At 41.0% G+C, this 22,240-nt stretch overlaps 1 protein-coding gene across 1 annotated transcript in view; it reads left to right on the forward strand.

The window, feature by feature from the left end:
* rab6ba (RAB6B, member RAS oncogene family a) overlaps window positions 1-22,240 on the forward strand; it is a 70,358-nt gene that overhangs the window by 33,883 nt on the left and 14,235 nt on the right. The window contains exon 2 of the mRNA XM_079575001.1: window positions 11,600-11,658. Within this exon, the coding sequence (XP_079431127.1) occupies window positions 11,600-11,658 (59 nt within the window). The remainder of the gene's footprint in view (window positions 1-11,599; window positions 11,659-22,240) is intronic.

Consider the following 22,240-nt stretch of genomic DNA (forward strand, 5'->3'; position numbering starts at 1 on the left):
CTAGCTGTGAAGCACAAGCGCTAACCGCTGTGCTACCGTGCCGCGGTTTGAACTCAACTCTTAAAATATTGGCATGACCCTTGATATTGGGAGAACTCGGAGAACGAGTCTCTGTAAGACAGTGTAGGTTGGAAACCAAACCACTACCCTTCAAGTTTAAGTTCAAGATTTATGTTTTTACTGGAGAGGCAGATCCGGCTTTTTTGCGTCCGATACCGACACTGAGGCATTGAGCGTCTGCCAATATCCAATATCAACCGATACCAAGAGACTTTCTTAAAAGTGGCTGCTGTGAGTGCAAAAGTGAAAGGTCCTCCTTTCTCCATTTTGAGATCAATAAAGTCTTACCTTTTCTTACAAACGAGATGTTCAGATCAATGAAATGCATCTGTTGATAAACTATTAATAAACTACAAGAATTTCTGGACTTTTCTAGATTATATTTTATTAGGCTACTTTATGGGATCCAGTCGTAGTTTCTGTCCAAGCCTTGATATAGTTTCAGCTAGCTTTAGCATACTGCTCCTTAATCAAAAATACATTTGAGAAGGTTAAAATAACCTGCCCTTCAAAATGAGGTGCAGCATGTCCATATTCATGCTGAGATTTAGTTGGTGAAAGTTTGCGTTTTTAAAACGATATTTGTAGCCGATTCCCGATATCTGATTATTTCCAGTCGGCTCTGATATCTCATACCAGTATCGGATAGGTGCATTCTAGTTTTTACAATATACTGAAGGGTAAAACAAATGTTAAATTTAGTTTACATACATGCAATGCTCAATAACGGTTCCCTCTGATCTACAAGCCATGGTAATAGTCAGGCACAAAGCAGTATAACCAAATATATCCACTAGGGCTGCACAATTTACGATATTTCTGAAGTTGTGATTGTGATTACTTACAATGTATATATTAAAATCTAGATTCAGTGTTTAGTGCCCATTTTAAACATGTCCGGATAATTAACACTCGAGAAAAGACTGAAATATGAATAGATAAAGAAAGCCAATACAGAACAAGTTTGTGGAGATATTAACTACACATTAATCTTGTTGCTTTGCTCAAATCTAACCACACAGTTGTCACAGAGTTTCCCCATCGTTCAGAATATGAATCTGAAATCAACAAATCTGAAATAATCTTCTGCATCAAAACAAGTGATATGACATTGTTACTCATTCTCTTGTGTAACATTCCCGTGGCCTTCTGTGTCAAACTTTCATATTCAAAATACAGCCCTATTATGTCCTTGTTGATTCTCTCTCGCTTTACCCACGCGTTTCTTTCTGTGGCTCAGGTCTAAGTCGAGGCTGAGACGTCACTGGGTTCATACACGACGATGTTAAAGATTTAGGAGCTTATGTAAGTGACAGTGATGGAAACACCCTCCCTGACCCGCCTCAAGCAGCCAACTCCTGCATCTCTGTGCTCTGTGATCCTGCCATTGTTCTTCTATACCTGAAAGCAAGGTTTTGCCAACGCTTTCTTCAAACAGCGGGGAACTATATGCTTTGAGGTTCCTTCAGTAACAATGCGACAGAGTTTAACCTGAGCCTGTTAGTAGGCAATATAATATTTCAACACAAAGACCGATTATTAATGCCATTCGCTTTTTATATAGAAGAACAGCCTGGAAATCAACAGTAAGCACAGTCAGCAGAAAGCAGCACATTGATTTTTGTCCCCGACTGTCCACTGTCAAAAAACAGCTCAAAAAACCTAAGGAGCAGGACCACATTCAAGGAAAGTTCCAACTCCTATGGACGGACTATAGGCTCAGGGCTGACAGGAGTCGATCTGCAGATAGGGATGAAGACTGTGGAGCTAGCGTCCAGTCCTTGCTGGAGCTTTAACACAGCGAGGGGCAGGGACTCATCCAGGGAGGAAGGTCTGGAGGTCCACAACTTTCCCTGTTTGTTGCCCCATAACCTTAACCAGCTGGACAATTAAAGTTCCTTTTAGTACCAGCAAATTGACTGCGTCTCTTCCTCGTGTCAGTTCTTCAAAGAGCGACATTAGATTGACCACACTTAGCACCGTATAAAGCGAAGGCCCTTTAGAGCTGTGTGTGTGTGTGCGCGCCTGCTCAGCAATAATTAAAAGCTAATCAATAGGTGGCAAGCTCCGAGGGGAACGCTGCAGCAGTCGCCTAAATGTCAAGAAGAGACATTTGCGCCGAGGGCCAGGGCTCTGCGGGACAACTCATTAAGCACCAACGAAGACCGGCTATTAATAAGAGCTGCTTTACCCACACTGAAAACCTGTTTGTCACTGGGATCAGAGATGGAAAAATGCTTACCCAATCTGTCATGGACCAGTGAACCAGTCAATGAAGGCATTTATTTGGTCCTGGTTTAGACCTGATCTTGCTGTGTAGCTTGATCCATTAAGTCCTGGAATTAACCACGATTCTTGTATTAAAGGAATATTTCAGGATTTTTGACATAGGGCCTCATTTCCTAGATATCCAGAGTGTTGTTGATTTCTGGAGATATATATATATATTTTTAATTCATGCAGTCCATATATTTGAAGAGTTTAGTGATGCTAGGCTAGTGTTAGGCTAGCGGATGTCTATGGTAACTAGTAGCCTGCATTAAAAACCTCTTCAAAATCATGGGTTAGTCCTCCAAACGTTGCCATATCTGATTTGTAGAAAGCTCCTTTGTGAATTCCTCATTTAGTAATGCCACCGCAGGTAAACAAACTACTGTAGATCCAGTAATCTAGCAGATCACTCTGCCGTTGCTTTGTTTGCAACCAGGAAGCTGATGCTGCCCGAATATAAGTTTGTTTAAATGCAAAATGGTTATATTTCAAAGATTATGCAGTCAACACAGACATTTATATGGGTAGTCTGGTGTTATAAGTGATTTGCCTCAGGTGCACTGTGCTTCGGTCAGATGTTTTTAATGCAGGCTACTAGTTATCATAGATATGCGCTAGCCTAGCACTAGCCTAGCACCACCAAACTCCTCAAATATAAGGACTGCATGAAAAAAAAACAAAAAACCTCCTGATAACTAGGAAATGAGGCCCTGCGTCAAAAATCCTGAAATATCCCTTTAAAGCAGTACTAAGTAACAGGATGTGCAGGATGTTCAGAACAGTTGGATCTTTACAAAGTCTGACTCTGAACACTTTTCTGACAAAAAATATTTGCTTTGGCATTAAAGGAATAGGCCACCGTTTTTACATACTAAGATATGTTCTTACCTCACTTTTGCCTCACAATATAGTCCCCCTTTTTATTTGCTTATAAAATCGACATGCTACATTTCTGGGTAAATATACTTCGCATGAAAACACTTCACGTAACTTTATTTAAATAGGGAACACGTGGAAGAGCTTGGTAGCTTCTATCGTGAGCTTTTTCGGAGCTATATGACATGTGGGAGAGGCTGCGTATGTGCTCCGTTTGCGTGACAGAGCGCACGGACAAAGACCAGACGGGGATATATTAACACGTCTAAAGTGAGGTAAGAACATATCTTAGTATGTAAAAACGGTGGCCTATTCCTTTAAGGGTACGCCGTTGAGGATTCATGTCGTCATCGTCACAAAATCGATCCGTGATAAATAGGGCTGGGTACTTTTAAAGCAGTACTAAGTAACTCATGCCCCTAGAGGCTATAAGCACAACTGCAGGTGTTGTAGCAAGTTGCGATTTTTAACTTATTGATTGTCAGAGAGAATAAATACTACACTGACAGAAAAGGCGAAGGGAGAGAGGGATATTGTACATCCAATTACACAATGGACATTTTTTTTTCTCTCAAACTTGGCTCTAAATATTGTTTAAAGTGGCGCTAGCTTGCAGTTAGCTTTGCCCGTTAGCCTGTTAGTTTCTTCTTCGTGATTCTATTAGTGTGTATGGTTTTCTGGCTAGAGACTCCAGGGGGAGATGAAAGACCTCCAATCATCCCATTAACACTTGTATTACCCCCAGAGGGACTACAAAAACAATTTATTAAGGTAAATAAGTTACTTAGTATTGCTTTAAGGCCTGAAATGCCATTAAAAAGCTTTAAATTGGATTCTGACTTGTATTAAATACACATTTCATTAAAAATAATGACATTGTACACCTACTTTTTCAGTATAAGTCCGTTGAAAATACTACAAATGGGGTCTAAAACACATTCAGCTGCAGTTCTGACTGAAATTTTACATATGTTTTGCTCAAAAGCCTTGGTGATTTGGAACAAGCAAACTCTACTCCACACGGGAACCAAACCGTCTTTCCTGTGAGGGGAGAGCATTAACTGCTGCGCCCTCATGCCACCCATTACTTCTTCTATTGCCACTATTATGGCTGTGATTGCTGAAACTGTTTAGCATACTGGCATTATCTACACAGACTGAAACTGTATGCATGCGGTGTTAAAAAATGCAAACTCTACTTTTCTTTGTGACTAAGGCTGCTAATTATTTAAAGCCACATTAATCCGCACACCAGCGCTCAGAGCTTCAAAGACTTAACCAGAGGGAGGTGTTCTTCTCTGAAACCCCCCCTTTCTAAAACTACCCACAGATCCGACTCTTAATTAGCTCTTATTAGGCCGCCGTGACTGAGCGATTCCCAAATTATTTCAGCCAAAAGCGTCTCCCAGTCTCCTCTTCCTCCTCTAATTAAATTTTCACCAACTACAGACCTGGAGTATTGTCTGAAGAGGTTGGCAAACGGCTTTGGAAGAATATCTAAGTGCATTTTTTTTTGTCTTGTGTTTGAGATTAATAATTCAATCATTAAATCAAGCTTTATTTCAGAAACTACAGATGAACCGATCCAGTTATCTTTGTCCCAATACCGATTCTTGTGGTTTGAGTATCGATACCAGATACTTTTCTTTGTTAAAATCTCTCAAATTCACTTTGGGGCTCATTTATCAAGAAAAAGCAAACTGGAAAATAGATCGCTTTTTGTGGGCGTGTTGTCCCTATGTTTTTACAATTTGAAACTGTAGAATTAATACTCTAAGTCTGATATGCAAATGAGTGAATGCTGCGTGAGTAAAAAAAAAAATTCCACAAACGACTCGAGGTGGGCCATATCGTCTTGCATATTGTTTTACCGGTTCAATTATGTCATCATGTATATTGTTGTGGACACAATATAATTTGCAGGCACACTCCAGCTGATTTGGACTGAAGTCACGGCCAGGCACAGACGGAGATTGCAGTTAATGTTATGCTCGGCTCCATTAGAGCAGCACAAACACTGACTGTGGAGGACACAGGGGCAGGTGCTTACAAAGTAAAATGAAATGAAAGATGAAAGTTGCTTGAGTAGATTATATTTACGATGAAATTGGCATGACGCTAAAAGAATATAATATCTTTGAATTAATGTTCCCAATAGGCATAAGGTTTTTTTTGTCCGTAATTTGTCCGTTGTCAATGATATCGTCAAATATATTGTTACTCTTTTTTTATAGCATGATTTTAAGCCATATCTCCCTGCCCCCCTTCCGGCCGGCCTTGTAGCTTCATCTGGCACCCATGATGATTCTGAGTGATGATTACATCCAATTATGATCTAAACATGTTTCAATATAGTCCAATTAGGTTCTAGTAATGACGATGATTTGGTTCTGATAGCCAGACCTGTATGTTATTTCATACCTGACAGTTTCATCCACAACTGTGGCTTTCCTCAGAGGTTATCATGTGGTGTTGCTGTGACGTGTCTGATTTAAACTGTTTTTGGCACAGTCTGGGGGGTGTTCTTCCGTATCTTGATGGCTTCTCTGATCTCCAATGGTGGTATTTGCTGTTCTCGGTGCTGATGACACAGGCATTGTCCCCGTCCATGAGGTGGTTCTCCCTCTTGCAGTGGTCTGATATGGCAGACGTCAGCTGTTCTTGCTCTGTCGTCTGGTGGCTCGTGTGCACGTGTTTGATGTTTCCTTGTCACATTCTGTTCTATGCTCTTTCTTCCTGATGTTAAACGCTCTACCGGTTTCTCCCACGTATGATTTGTTGCATGAGAAATGATATTACATTGCATTTGTGTTGTTGGCCTATTTTGTCCTTGGGGTGAACAAACAACTGCTGTAGTTTGGTATGAGGTTTCTCTGTGATCCATGGCCCATGTTTTGCTTTTGTTTGTCTTTTGTTTTCTCTTGATTATGTTTTGTTCAGCTTGTTGCCACCCTTTATCTATGGCCCACTTTGGGTATTTGCAGGTTTTGAGTGCCTTTATAATGTTGTTCCTGCTCCTTCCTTTTCCTCTTTTTGAGTAACGAGATTGGAGAGTTCAAAAAGTGTTCTTCCCACGACTGAGAGTTTGTGATTTGTGGGTTGGGGGTTCTCATGTTCTCATGTCCGAAGGAGGTGAAACTGTTTAAATCAGCTAGCCAGACACGTCACAGTACCACCACGTGACCACCCCTGAGGAAGGCCACAGTTGTAGCCTTAGCTGTCAGGTACCAAACCAACATAAAGGTCTGGGTGTACGAACCAAATTAGCATCTTGCAATATACTACAAAACTGCTGAAATATTGTCGATTCTTAAAGTAATGTCCCCCAAAAACACCCAGACCCATATTAGATCTATATATTGGACAATACTATTAGTAAAAAGTTGTCTCCACCCAAAGGCTCAGACCTCCATTGTTTGTCTTGGGGGTAAAATCGTCCCGTCACTCTACAAACTTGCCTCCCCCTGCCCTTGGCCATCCCCCAGCTCTGGTTTACCGTCTGTTCCGCTCATTAAGATTTGGGTTAGTTTAGCTTTACACTTTGAGCTGCTGTTTTTCTTCCTTTGTGTTTTGTGTGCAAATTCTGAAAAGCAGCGAGTTTATGGGCGCACTCTGTCTGTGAAGCCTCAGAGACAGCGCAGTCGTGTTCAGTCGGAGGAGGATGAGTCAGCAGCACATTCTCTGTTGGCTCTCACAATGTTGTCCTCTTTTATGAACACGTCACGCACCGTCAGAGCGCTACAGCACTGATTTATAAACTCGAACAGCACCACGCAGAATATTTGACCGTGTGCTATTTACATTCAATTCAATCAGTATGACCTGGGGATCAAACTGGCTCTCTATTGTGGATTAAAACCAGGACTGATCCAGGGCTTAAACTGGACTAACGCAGCCAGGACTAAACCAAGACTGTAACGTTAGACAAAATCAGAACAAAACCTGGTCTAATCCTTGGCTAAACCAGGATTGGGCCATGATTAATCAGGGTTAAAGTCTAAACCAGGACCAAACGACTTCTCTTCACTTAGTCATATGTAGCTGGTTTTGATTACCTTTTTAAAGCTGGTTTTCTTAGCCATGATGGTGCTGATGATGATCAGATTGAGCCTGTGTTGTGTTCAATGTTCCTGTGTGAATGAATGTGCAAAACAAAGAATGAGCACAATGACAGCAGCTCATCAGATGCTGTGAGTGTTATCAACGTAAATGGAAAACGCAGGCAGTTCGTCAGACTGATACAAGGCTTTGGTGACGTTTATGAAGCTGAAACCTAATATTCAACCAGACTGAATGTGTTTAGTTCCTATAGCTCTGGCTGCAGGTTTGTTCCTCAAGCGTTTGCATACAAATGTGCTTTAATGGTTTTCATCCTGTGGTTCACAGCCCTCCTCTGCCAATCCCCATGGCAGCAGCAGAACCATGAGCCTCCTCAGCCTCTTTTCCTCTTCACTCTCTCGTCATTGCCTAAGACTCTAGACAGTCTGCTGTGATGGTAGCAGAAGACCTATGGAAGGACTAAACTGTGCGCATTGTTGGGCAGAATCAGAGGCGTAGTTTGCCATAAGGCAAGAGAGGCAGCTGCCTGGGGCCCCCAACAGTCAAGGGCCCCCATGAACCAACACGTTATTCAGAAGCCTGCAGTAAACGCTTGATATGCAGAGTCTTCCTAACGCTCCGTGGCGCTGTTCACCCCCATCCTGCTGCATGCTTAAGTTTAGTGAGTCATGGTTCCCTAATGTTAACTTATAATGAGCAGTGGACAGATTTTTTACTCATGGCTCCACCAGATTATATTTCTAATAGTGAAACCAGCTTATTGTAACACTCTTCATGACCTAAAGAACCTCTGCCTTCTGTTCTTAGGAAAATTTATGCAGAGAACTGCATTATGGGAGTTGTCAGGTGATCTGCTCCTGCCCAAATGACGTCCTCTCTCCCAGTGCGCAGTACAACGAGCGGCCACCAAAGGGCCCCCTACCGACATTCTTGCCTGGGGCCCCTTGGTACCCTTGCTACACCCTGGGCAGAATACATTGAAAATGTATTTAGTCACTGTGTACTGAATATTTGCCTTTAAATGTATTTTGTAATGTATTCCCTTATACTTGTAATCAAAGTATAAAGGCATATTTTCTTCCACTTTTCTGTCTCTGGGTCATGGAATCACATTGCACCAGCCCCTATGGCTCCTCCTGCAGGTGGTTGGTCACTCATAAGGGGCTTCTGAACCGCTCTTTGTCTGACACGTCACCTAGGACCATAGGAGACCCTACCAGAGGCACGAAGCCCCGGACAACAGAGCTCCCAGAAGCATTCGGGTGCTCAAACCCCTCCACCAGTTTAAGGTGGCGGATCCGGGAGGGGACATTGACATAAAATTAGTATTTTAAATGCTAATATTCACTGAATATATGTATACAGCAAGTATAGCATACTACATTTAAAGTTCAATGACACTGTTATACTTTCTTCAGTCAACTTAAAAACCTGGCTTGTTTTCAGAAATTGCAATTTTCTGTATACCTTTGTAAAAAAAAAAAAGTTGAATCTCCAGTGAGAAGCTTGGTGTGTGCTTTCCAATGTTATTTATTGATTGCTTTAGGTTGGAGGCGAATTTAACACGTTAACTCAGTGCTTCACGCTGTTGCCTTTATCATTAAACATTTATACAGATGTGAATCAATGGCAAAATCCCACTTTGTGCTATGATAATTTGCCATGAAGTCTGGTTGAAACAAGGTCTTAGAGGGATGCGCTGTCTCTGCTGCTGCTGCCTAATGGATATAAAAGCAGCTGTGATTGATTCTTAGTGCATTTGCTTTATCCTGCTTCCCCCATCACGGCCATTAATAAACTACTGACAAAATACGATCTCAGGCCCACACGAGTCATTTGTCAGAACTGCAGCGGCCGCTCCTCTTTCACGCATTTAGTTTGGCCCAAATGACGAATTAATATCTGACCTGATATGATGTTTGGAGGTAATCGAAAAGTAATTTGTCAGTGACGAGCCTTGACAGTCCTTTGTAGTGTTTCCCTGCATGTCACTGTGGTTTGCTTCTGGATTGATTCATTTATTTTAGTCACGAACACCACACCAGAATTATCTGAAGCTTGTGCTTTACTTTACAGAACCACAATACATCACAGATCAAATTGTTACAAAAGACAATTGTATCAGTTCTTCCACGGAGCCGACTGGTAACCTACGGCACTGACTTTTCAACAAAACGGTAAACAAATCTATACGTTTCACATGAGAGCATCAAAAGTACAAACGGGAGCCTGACAAAACATCCGACTGGCATTTGGCCTTGGAGTTTATACAAAAAGCATCATTATACGCAACTTTGAGCTTTTGCAGGGAAGCTTTTTTAAACTGCACCACAGTGGGGATGTTTGCAGAGGAGTGCAGGATGTTCAGAACAGTTGGATCTTTACAAAGTCTGACTCTGAACACTTTTCTGACAAAAATATCTGCTTTGGCATCAAGGGTACGCCGTTGACGATTCATGTCGTCATCGTCACAAAATCGATCCGTGATAAATAGGGCTGGGTACTTTTAAAGCAGTACTAAGTAACTCATGCCCCTAGAGGCTATAAGTGCCACTGCAGGTGTCGTAGCATGTTAGGTTTTTTTACTCATTATTGCCCGTGAGAGTAAATACTACGCTGACAGAAAAGACAAAGGGAGAGAGTTATATTGTCCATCCAATTACACAATGGAGATAATTTTCTTCACTCAAATTTGGCTGTAAATGCTGTTTAAGTGGCGCTAGCCCACAGTTAGCTTTGCCCGTTAGCCTATTAGCTTCTTCTTCGTGATTTCATTAGTGTGTATTGGTGACTCTGGGTCAGTGCAGGGAAAGTTACAAGTGTGGTTTTCTGGCCAGAGACAACAAGGGGAGATGAAAGACCCCCCAATCATCCCATCAACACTTTTACCCCCAGAGGGACTACAGAAAGGATTAATTAAGGTCAACGAGTTACTTAGTACTGCTTTAATGATGCTTGGTTTTCAATACCAATACCTCTACGATACTTTTTACAGTATCTACCTCAAATATTTGTCATCTAGAACCATAAAACCAAACAATAATGTTAATTTATTTATTTTAAATTGTCTAAATTATTTGAGCTGAAACGCCCAAGTCACCTCTTTGAATACTGTCCCTGGATCAACAGGCATCAAAACTTGGATCTAAAGATACATTTTTTCCTATACTGGTTTTCGATACTTTTTCGTCAATACCAGTAGTACTTAAGGTTTTATTTTGAAAACATGGTATCGTTTAAAGAGACTAGATGCAAGTTGGTCATTTTATACTTACTACTGCCACCTCAGGTTTTACGCGTAACTGCAGTCTCTCTATTAAGCTCGTGCATGACGGGACTTTGAAGGATTTTAGAGGCAGTTGTGGTGAACAGTTCCGGGCTCATTCTACACATTAGGACATTGCTGGAACATAGAGGGATAAAAATACTTAGTTTTAACATTTTTAAACTCTCTAGTCACTTTAATGCTACCAAGCCCTAGTGATAAAGTGCCCACGATATTTGCCTATAGATACTGAATGAAAATGCTAATCGTGTTTCCTCATATTTAGCACTTTGTACTATTTGAGGGCCTGTGCTAGAGGAATTTGTCACATTACCATGCAACAATAATTACATGTTTCTAAGTAAATCGAATCCCGGCTCCGAATGGCGCAGATTGGCAGCATCGCTTCAGTCAGTCTAACTCAGGGCAGCATGTGGCTACAGTTGAAGCTCACCACCACCAAGCATGGAGTGAATGAATAATGACTGCAGTGTGGCTTTTTAAGAAGCATGTCAACTCTGGCCATTAGACAAGCCGTTATTATTGCCATCCAAAGTTGTGACTTCCCTTAGTTTATTGTCCTCGTTTATGCCATGAATTTATCTGAGCTTGAGGAAGTGTCTGCGGTGCGGGAAGTATCGGCATCATTGTTTGGACAGCTGTCTCAGAATGGAAAAGTGTTTTGTGGGTGATAAGGCAGAAAGTTCACACTGTAATTGTCCTGGAGCCTGCCACAATTTTGATTTATACACGTGTAGTTTTGTGTTGCTTGAATGTAAACACATGTGAACAACTGCATCTTTTTTCTCCATATAAAATACTGTACATTATAAACAAAGGCTGTAGCAGCTTGTGTAATTACTGGAGGAGCTGTTGCCAGGTCTGACCCCTCTGTCCCCTTTTCACTCGTAATGAGATCCCGGGGCAGAGACGGCAGCGACCAAGGACACCAGTCATCACCCACAATCCTCTTCTGCCACCTTTATTACCCATGTGGGCACAGGTGCAGGACATGTCACGTACTTTTTATTTATCGCTGTCTCTCTGTGTCTCTCTCTTTTGTTACAGTTGGAAAGACGTCCCTCATCACGCGGTTCATGTACGACAGCTTTGACAACACGTATCAGGTAATTTTTTTTCAGATGCTGGTACTTTAACGATACTTGGTTTTTGATACCGAGACCTGAACAATACTTTTTCCCAACATCTATACCAGTGGTAGGCATGTTTGCGTCATGGAGGGCCGATTTTCATCATTCATCACCTCACCATTGTAGCCTGAAATTAAGAACCATTTTCTGCAAAGGCCAATGTTTTACATCAGTGGCACAAGTGGTCCGGCTCAGAGACCCGCCATTACCTTAATAACAAGCTACGATCCAAATACAACTATAATTTGTCATATATCATATAAAATATTGTATTTACCACTCGTGTTTTTATTTAACAAGCCTTAAATTTGCTTTAAAGACTGAACTTATGATAAAAAAACAACCCAATAATATTAATTTTAACAGACTCCAGTGTGTTTCCGTGTAGTTTCAGATGGAAAATATTGAAAAAAAAAAGTTCCCTTTAGGCGCGCGACCCACTTTTGAGTCACGATCCACCAGTTGAGAATCACTGTTTTACATTATATATGACCAAGTGTAAATGACATTTAAAACTAATACACTACAAAAATACACTATTTCTCGCAATTTTTTAGAGAGGTATTTGATCCCTTATTTGCATAATAATATTTCTCAAAATCATATTGGGGGCCAGAGGTTCTGTGCTGGAGGGCCGGATTTGGCCCCCGGGCCTGCCGTTGCCTACCCCTGATCTTTACTATAATATTTGTTATCTAGAACCAGAAAACAGAAGATATGCAAATTTACAACATACGTTTCATTTCTAGTGTGAAGAAATGTTTGAAAAATGGGGAATAATTTGGGGGAATTTTGGAGAAAATAGGGTAAAATTGTGGCAAAAAGAATAAAATGGGGCAGAAATGGGAGAAAATAGGGAAAATATTAGAAATAAAAAAATGGGCAAAAATGAGGGGAAAAAATCTGTAAAATTATTATTTAAAAAATAAATAAAAAAGGGGGGCAAAGATAAGGGGGAACATTTTTTCCCCATTTTTATGGGAAAAAACATATAATTAATTGGGCAAAAATGTGGGGGAATATAATTTGAGCTGAAACAACTTGCTGTTCCTGGTCCATTAGCATCAAAACTTGGAAAAACTTGGAAAAAACTAAAGATATATTTTGGTACCTTCTTTCATTTTTATCAATACCGATGGTTCCTACACTTTTTTTTTTTACCATGCTGGTATTGTTTAATGGTACCCAGCCCTAGTCGTCACCATACTACTCACCTCCAGGTTAATGTTAATATTGAAACTGAACTGCACAGACCTGGGAGCGGAGCTAACCCCCGGGCGACCACTGCCTCCACCGCAGCCTGATCCTTTTGTCATCCCTGAAACAGAACCTGCAGCTCCCAGGCTTTTTCAGTCACATCTGCACCGTGGCCATAAATAAAACTGAGTCTTACTGCCTTATAGGCAAAACGCGTCCTGTTTCAGAGCAATAAAGAAGGAATTAAAAATAACCCGGTGTAGTCTGTGAAAGGGGCTCAATACAATATAATATACAATACAATATAACTGCTTTTGTTCTGCAGAATATGAGGCTGCGCGCGGTTTATAATATCAGATAAAGCTTGAACAAACGGAAAGCAATAAAAAGGTGGAACAAAATGAGAAACTGTGCCACGTAAAACAATTTGGGCCAGGTTTGACTTTGAATGTGAGTTAATGACGAGCTTTATTAAACATGCCCGCAATAGACTTGAATTTGCTCTTATTTTTTGTTTTAAAATAAATCTTAAAATAATTAGAAAAAGCTTATTACGATTAGAAAAAACAAAATCCGGTATAGGGCCCTCAAATTACAGTAGTGATTGTGATTCAAGTCTAGTTTTCCTGTAGCTGTGTAGCAACTGTATACAGCATGTAACAAAGGTGAACATGGTGCAACAAAGGTGTAACAAAGGTGTAACAAAGGTGTACGTGTAGTTGCAGGTGTTTTGGCCGTCATATACTGTATATGTGCCAGCTTTTTAAAGTGTATACTAGTTTGATAAAATGTGAGTAAATGATTGCATTACTAATGCAGAAATACACCATACCTAGTGTATGTGTAACTAAAATGAGACTAATCTAAAGTGAGACGCTATGTACACCTTTAGGTAACACTTTATTTTACATTACCCTTGATACATTGTACCTAACTAAATTAGTACAATGTAATGGGCTTTGTAACAGTGTGCAACAAGTTGTACCTATGTGTTAGATACACAATGAAATAATATGTATTTGTAGTTTGTAGGTACATAAGGTAATTGTAACCCTAACCTTAAAGGGACTATAAGGAGTTTAAAAATATTAAAATTAAGTATTTTCCTCCCCCTACATGTTCCAGCCATGTCCTAATGTGTAGAATGAGCTCAGACCTGTTCACCACAACTGCCTCTAAAATCCTGCACTGTCACTCAAAAAGGTGTCACTTCGGGTCAGAAGTGCCGTCATGCACGAGCTTAATATAGAAGGTGCAGTTACACATATGGCCTGAGGTGGCAGTAGTGAGTATAAAATGGCAAACTTGCATCCAGCCCCTTTAAGCCCTAACCCTAAGGGTCTTGTGTCCTATTACATATGTACTTACAAAGTACTGATACAAGTTATTCCATTGTGTACGTACTACATAGGTACAAGTTATTACAGATTGTTACAGCGCACATTACATTGTACTAAATTTAGTTGTATGTATCAATGTATCATGGTAGTGTAAAATAAAGTGTTACCTAAAGGTGTACATAGCGTCTCACTTTAGATTAAAGTCTAATTTTAGTTACACATACACTAGGTATGGTGTATTTCTGCATTAGTAATGCAATCATTTACCCACATTTTATCAAACTAGTATACACTTTAAAAAGCTGGCACATATACAGTATATGACGGCCCAAACACCTGCAACTACACATACACCTTTATTACAGCTTGTACCCCTTTGTTACACGTAAACTTACATGTTGTACTCCTTTATTACTCTTTACTCTTTACTATTACTCTTACTCTTACCTGTTCCTACATGTGTAATTACTTTCTTCTTACCTGTACCTGCACATGGAACTTGCAGGCTGTAAATTCTAAAGTGTTACCAACAACTCCATAGCTTTCAAAATGCAAATCTTATACTAAATATTTGAAAATATATGGTGTTTTGGAGTCTGCAATCTGTTACCATGAAAACTCCTCTGATGGAAAAGTCATAACTTGCATAAATTATAGATCTGATTACTATTCCTTCTTCCTTTACCGTTTTCTTATAAGAATCTACATGTTTTCAACTATCCAATGTGCATACAGTGTTTAATCAGTGTTAAGAGTAGAAACAAACCTGCTGTGTTGGCCTTACAGTGAAGAGAAAGGCTTTATTCCAGAGTATTTTGGAACGGCTCCTGGGCACTGCAGTGGACTAATCAGATTTGGCTCTCGGTGTGTGGATTATGTTGCTTGTGTTAGCTTTAGCCCGGTGCATTCACGTCCGCTTCTCCCCATTTCCATTTTGTCATAAATGCTGAAATACAGCTACGGTGGCACATCTTATTTTGACGGATTCGCTTGTTCAATCTGCTAATTGTTCAGATAAGAGATTGCCGACCGTGTATTTGCTTGTTTATATCCCTGTTGCCGGTGCGTTTTCCAGGGTTCAGTGAGTTTAAGCGTCTCTTAGTGAGCCACACAAAGCACATTATTTCTGCGTGTTATGTGCAGTAAACGTGGGCGTCTGATGCTGCGTTCAGTCCGACTGAGACTTCAAGGACACAGCTGTAACGCAAACTAACAGACACGGCTTCATTAAGTCGAGCAGAGAATCTAGATGTTAAACTGGTATTTCATGTGTCTGGAGTTGCATATACTGTATGGCTGTAAATTAATCTTCAGATAATCCTGTTCATAAGTAACACTGAAGTCTGCACTGCTTAACCAGGGACGTCCAAACAGTTTTGATAGTGAGACGTATGTTGAAGTTTATAAAGTGCCTAAAATGTGTCAGTGTTGAGGTGTGACAGCAGGAGCGCTTTTTTCGGGACATAGAGCTGATCTATTCAGGACATGGTCAAGTTTCTATCTCTTATGGTTGGGAAATTATAAGCAAAGGTCTGCAACATAACATATATACAGTACAATGCAGTCAGAAGTGTAAAAACAAACTTGAGAGCAATTTTTATCACAATGTTTTTCAGCTCCCCTGAGGTCTAGGAAGCTGTGGGTGGGCTCATTTGAAGGCTTTTTTTTACTTTAGGTTCCGGAGATATCAGCCTTTTAGCGGCAAAATACCCAAATATTGGTCAACCTCAAACTTGACGCAGCTCAGTCTCACTCTAAAATGCTATAATTACAATTGGAACTACAAATCATCAATAGGGTAAAACTAAGCCAGAGGAGTCCAAACCCGGAGGCCACATATTGAAGTGTAGTAGATGGCGTGGAGGGCCACAGACGGTGGTCAGTGCAGTGAAACATTCAATTGGATTAATTTAGTCGAAGGTTATTAAGTTTTGGAACATAAATGCCCTGTTGCTTTAAAGCAGTACTAAGTAACTTGTTTCTCTTAATAAATCCTTTTTGTGGTCCTTCTGGAAGTAATACATGTTTTAATGGGATGATCGGGGGGTCTTTCATCTCCCCCTGGTGTCTCTGGCCAGAAAACCACAATTGCAACTTCGCTGCCACCGTGTTGGAGCCACCGATACACACTAATGGAATCACGAAGAAGAAGCTAACAGGCTAACGGGCAAAGCTAACTGCTAGCGCCACTTAAACAGTATTTACAGCCAAGTTTGAGTGAAAAAAAATATCTCTAGAATATCCCTCTCTCCCTTTGTCTTTTCTGTCAGCGTAGTATTTATTCTCACAGACAATTAATAAGTTAAACAAAACGCAACATGCTACGACACCTGCAGTGGTGCTTGTGGCCTCTAGGGGCATGAGTTACTTAACTGCTTTAAGTTCACTTTAAAGCAGTACTAATTAACTCGTTTCTTAGTACTGCTTTAAGCACTTACAAGCCAAAATTCTAATAAGAATTTGTTGTTAATGTTTTGCCTGACGAATAATGGAAATAAAATAATAAGTATCATTGGCTATTGTTGGCTATTGAGGTTGAAATTGTGCAAAAATATTACATTTTTAGTAGAAAGTAGCATCTCTGGCAATGTGTTCCTACTCGGCCACAAGCCTGAGGGCCAACAAGAATCGGCCAAATGACCCGTTTTGAGCCCCGGGCCGCACTTTGGGCAAGTGCTAAACTAACACAGGAATCACATGCATGTAATAGTGTTTAGATGTGCTCACTCAGTGTAAACATAATAGTCACAATACTGTATTCATGTTAATATTCGTCAAGTAAATGTGAAAAGCACTGCATCTTACAACTTTTTTCATATTTTTTTTCGTACTTTCACAACCAACACTAGACTTAACCGAAGCCATTTTACAGTGGTCTATGTAATTCTTTTAATGGCTTATTTGCTGAAACTTGCAGCTCAGCATTTCTCTTTGAAGTGGCCTCTCTGATTACATCCTCTAATTCAATAATAGCCCGTTTGTGGTTTAATGCCTCTCATTACAATAGAACAAAAGGAGATGGCCAAAAGCTTTTCCTGCTGGCCTTTGTAAGTGCTGAAAGTTTCCTACTGTATGAAACCAGATAAACGGATTTTGTTCATGGCCGGAGTTGGAGCTGCACAGCGCTGCCAAAATCATCGAATTTACATGTTTGTTATGATCCTCTAGTCCTCATCAGCCTTGTTTGGTCCTGTTTAGTGTTGAGTATTAATTTTACTACAGTTTTACTACAGACTATGTACAAATCAATAGAATTGATATAGAGAAGGTGCGGGTCCCAAAGTAACCTGTCCACATATACAGGTGCTCTACCAGGAAAGGGTAACAGGATTTTAAATTGCCTTTACCCAGACAAAACACTAAATGAAATCTGAGGCACTGATTCTTCTGCAAACATTTTATTTCATTGTATTCCTCCAACGCCTTTCGATTTAATGATGTTTTGACTTGATGAGTCAAAACATGTTGGCAGTGCAGTAAAATAAAGTATTAGCTGAAGAATCTGCGCCTCGGATTTTATTCAGTTCTTTGTTGTAAGCACTTTGCCTACGGTGACCAGTCGTCCTAGTTTACCCAGGACAGGCCCGGTTTTGAGTAATCTGTCCCAGGTCCCTGTGAGTTTTTCAGAAACCAGTGATTTATCCCAGTTTTGCACGATCTTGCCCAAAGCAGCGTTTTGGCTAGAAACTTAATGACTTTCAGCCATGTGTGGGTCAAACAGAAGGTTTCCTTAATGACTGGACAAATTTAAAGGATCTGTATCATGCTATTTTAGCCATTTCAAAGTAAAGTATAGGAATGTATATGATATATTGTACCTCTACCACTATGGAGCGCTCATTTTTGAGATAAATATAATTATTTTCTGGAGGTATTTTTCAAACCCGGAAGACAAGACGCTTGGATTCAGTTAACTCCGCCCCCTCTCTCTCCGCCCATGCAACAGTAGAAATATAAATACCAAAAGTGAAGTTACTTCACAATGCAGTTATAAGGAGTTGGCATTTGCGACACAGCTTCATAAATGGCTAACACACAAGCAAACACGCGTTTGGATTGACTCGCGTTGGTTATAAAAGTTAATCTACTTTGGTTCTGGTTCACCAAACATCCATCAAGTGACGGTCACAGAAAAACGCTATTTTGGCTTGATAGTTGCTGAATCCCGTAGAGAGTGTGGCGAGTGGCCTCTTCTTTAGGAAGGTTGAAAGTCCTGTCCTCTCGTAGCCAGACGTGCTTTTCTCCACAACATTATCGTTAGGTAAGAAAAAAGAACAGGTTAGAAAGAGCTCCTTCCTCACAACTTTTGGTGCAAACAGGACATCTGTTCAGACGCTCATGGGGTGTGTTTGTTTTCTCTGCAAGGGCAGTCGGGCACTTCTTTTTATTTATTTATTTGCTTATTTATTTATTGCTGTCTTATGACAGAAATAAAGAAAAGGCTGTTTTACAAATTGAAATCAGGCCGTAATGCATTACATTACAGACGTCGAGCTCTTCTCCTTTCTGACGTCAGAGTGTCACAAGTCAGTGGTTTTCCAGGAGAGGGCGGGTGCAGCTGCTCAGAGAGCAGGAGGATTGCTGAGAACTGCGTGAATGAAGCCAAACACTCCTCTTGGGCTGTTTTTGATAATGAAACAGCAACATTAAAAAAGTCCATTTTGCAGGATATAGGCCCTTTAAAGGCTCAAAAGTCTCACCTTAGCACAAATCTGTTTATTTAATCACATGAGACTTCTACAAACGATATGGGGAAAAAGTCATGATTTGAATCCTTGACAACTTTCCATTTTTGTCCCAGTTTTTGATGGAAAATCTGGTCACCCTATATTTGCTCTCGGATCCTCAAGAGTGTCCGGATCACTTACTACACTGATGTGATCCGGCGAGCACTCCTATAAACTGTATTTAACTTTACTCTTACTTAAGTAAACACCTAGTTATAGGTCAAATCAATGTAAAACACATATGGGAGAATCTCGTACATGCCAAAAAAGAGCGTGAAGAGCTGTCAGACGTGTTACTAATTAATACGGTTTTCACAAATCCGGTTCTTACGTCAGATAGTCTCCACGGAGAAATTCAAAACAACAGTCTCTCATCCTTCAATGTCACAGCATTTGCTTTTTCCCACTGAACTCAAGAGCTTCCGAGTCTTAATTAAAACGCTGCCTACGTGAGCTCACTGTCTGTGTTTGCGCTGCTCAGGAGGACGCTTCATTCCCCCGTGAGCACAGAAGGAAAATGTATCGCCACGGGGGACATGCAGCTTGGGTTTTTTGGGCAATGCACAATTCTGTCGAGCAGATTGTGCCAAAACCCACTGTGAGTTTAGACACTGGAGTGCATCAGAAGAGCTACCAAGCATCGCGCTGGAAGGGAGAGAGAGAGATTTGCAGCGATTTGTCCCGGAGCATGAAAAACGAGGCGCTCCGGAGGCAACGGTGCAGAGCTGTCAATCCGGGGGGGCGGTGTCTGCTCGGCGGGCTTCTCCGATGTCTACAACAATTTATGTAATGTTCAGAGTGAGGAGTGAGGAGACTGTGGCACAGAAGCATGTCGTTGTGGGCACTGTCACTGGGCAAGACGCACCATCAGCTTTGCTACTCCAGAAGGTTCGCCCGGTCGGGACAGGACGGGCATTTTGCAAAAAATCCATACAAAAACTAAATATCAAGCATGGATTTAAATTACTTGCAGTCCATCCATTTTCTTCCGCTTTATCCGGGGCCGGGTCGCAGGGGCATCAGTCTCAGCAGAGATGCCCAAACTTCCCCAATCCACGCACACCTCCTCCAGCTGTTCTGGGGGGGCCCCGAGGCGACACCAGGCCAGCTCCGAGACATAGTCCCACCAGCGTGTCCTGGGCCCAGGTGACCAGGAGGCATCCGGAACAGATGCCCGAGCCACCTCAGCTGGCTCCTTTCGACGTGAAGGAGCAGCGACTCTACTCCGAGCTCCTCCCGGGTAACTGAGCTCCTCACCCTGTCTTGAAGGGTGCGCCCAGCACAGAACCTGGAGAATTCAATCGCTGAGTTAGTTTTTACCTCCACAATTGTATTTTTGACCGCTGCGCAAAATGCCACAGCTAGCAACAGTATGCTAATGCTAGCGGCAGCATGCTAATGCTAACGGCAACAAATCATAGCTGGGACAGAAACTATTGAAGCACCTAAAGTATCAAATCGGCCACTTCTGGAGTGGCCAAGTATTAATGTTTTTACAGGACTATAGACCAGACATTTGGAAAAATCGGCCAAAAATATCGGTCAAAAATATCGGCCGAGCATCTTGGCATTACCCCAAAAAAATAAAATAAAATCGGCATCGGACTTAGAAAATTCCTATCAGTGTCCTCTACCCAGAACTATTAAAAATTGTAAAGATATAAATATTAGATCTAGCTTTATACAATAATGCTGTGTGTAAATGTATATGTTCTAAAACCTGTAGTTGGCTGTTCAGTTTTTAATCTTCCATTAAGCATAATACCCTCCACTAAATATTCATATTCTGTGTGTGGCATCCTCATCACGTTGAAAGACCATTTGGAGAAGAGCCATCAGATCGTCCCGAGTGAGGCGTCCCACACGGGTTCACAAACCGAGGGCAGCAATTAAAGTGTCAGCGCCATCACAGTGAGAGACGACACGGGAATAATGAAGCGCACAGTCGCCATGGCTTTGGTTTCTGTGACTTGAGGACTTGGTCAGGCTCTGTTTGTATGCTGTTATTATGACTTCATGGAAATACCACTGGTTTTATAAAGCTTTAAGGGCTTCTTCTGGTGATTCACTGTGATTTTAGATTTATTTGAATTAGATACCATTTGAATTTGGTCTCATTTGGTTTAGACCTTGTTTACACCCAATTTAATCGTCATTGTGTCCAGATTTAGGTCTATTAATCTTATTTCTGGACTTTTTTCAGTTTTAGAACCATGGTTTGTTGATACATTAATTTATTTGATTCTCCCCTTACAAACAAGCTACAAACATTTTATTGGAAAGGGTAACCCTAAAATCGCAGATCTCTATGAGAAGGAACATTTCATAACTTACCATCCCAAACTACTTTACTCTGAGGGTTGACACAATGTATGCGATTGTTGTAAGTTAGTTAGTGCTTTATTTGTCATTATACAGTTAATTGCATAGATTGGATAAGTCCTGAGACGCCACTGTGGGCCAACCCTTCCTCTTCCTCCTTCGCAGCTCCCTCCGCTCCCGCCTCCTCCCGCTCCTTCTCATCTTCCGCGACGCCATTCTTCACTCAAGGGTCACCTTACAGTTGAGCCAGGACTCAGTGAATATAAAACGTAACCGTCTTTCACCATCCTCTGAGAAGGGCATAACAGACGAATATAATCCATCTTATTCTCCAGAGAACGAACATTAGGATGGAAGCCTTGTGTGGCTGTGCTGTGAGTCTTGCCCGGATACCTCCTCGTCTGCCCCTTTTTTGTTTTCTATGGCACCTCTTGTGACACCTCCGCTCTGCTGCAGGTCTGGGAGGCTCTTAGTCCCTCATCAGTGTTTCAGAAGAAGAAATCTGTGGATTTGTCGGTCTCGAATGCCACTGAAAGACCTTACGATCAATAAATACCATACATTCTATTGCTATTAACTTCTCCGTTTATTCTTTAAAGATGGGACTTCACTTAACAATGAATACTGTCACATTAGTTTATTCAAATGTTAAATAAAATCTGTTTCTATGGCCTAATCTAAGTATTTGAGTCCTACTGTATTAGTCCTATTCGCTGCCAGTGTGGACCACAGAGCTAGAGCCTCTCCTACAGAAATGTGCGGATTAATAATTAAAAGTTACATGAATAATTTCTGCTCCATCTAATCTTTTCATGTAAAAGTGTCTGTGTGGGCGTCTAAATTTAGAGATCGGGATACAGCGTCAGTGCTATTAGAGAAAAGTCCAACAGCATAAAGCTTTTAGCTGTGCAAAATCCATATCGGTTACACTTTCACAAAGGAGAAATTGTCTTTCTGTGGGAGAATAAACCC

Source organism: Gobius niger (assembly GCF_951799975.1).
Source record: "Gobius niger genome assembly, chromosome: 17".
In the NCBI taxonomy this organism is placed as follows: domain Eukaryota; kingdom Metazoa; phylum Chordata; class Actinopteri; order Gobiiformes; family Gobiidae; genus Gobius; species Gobius niger.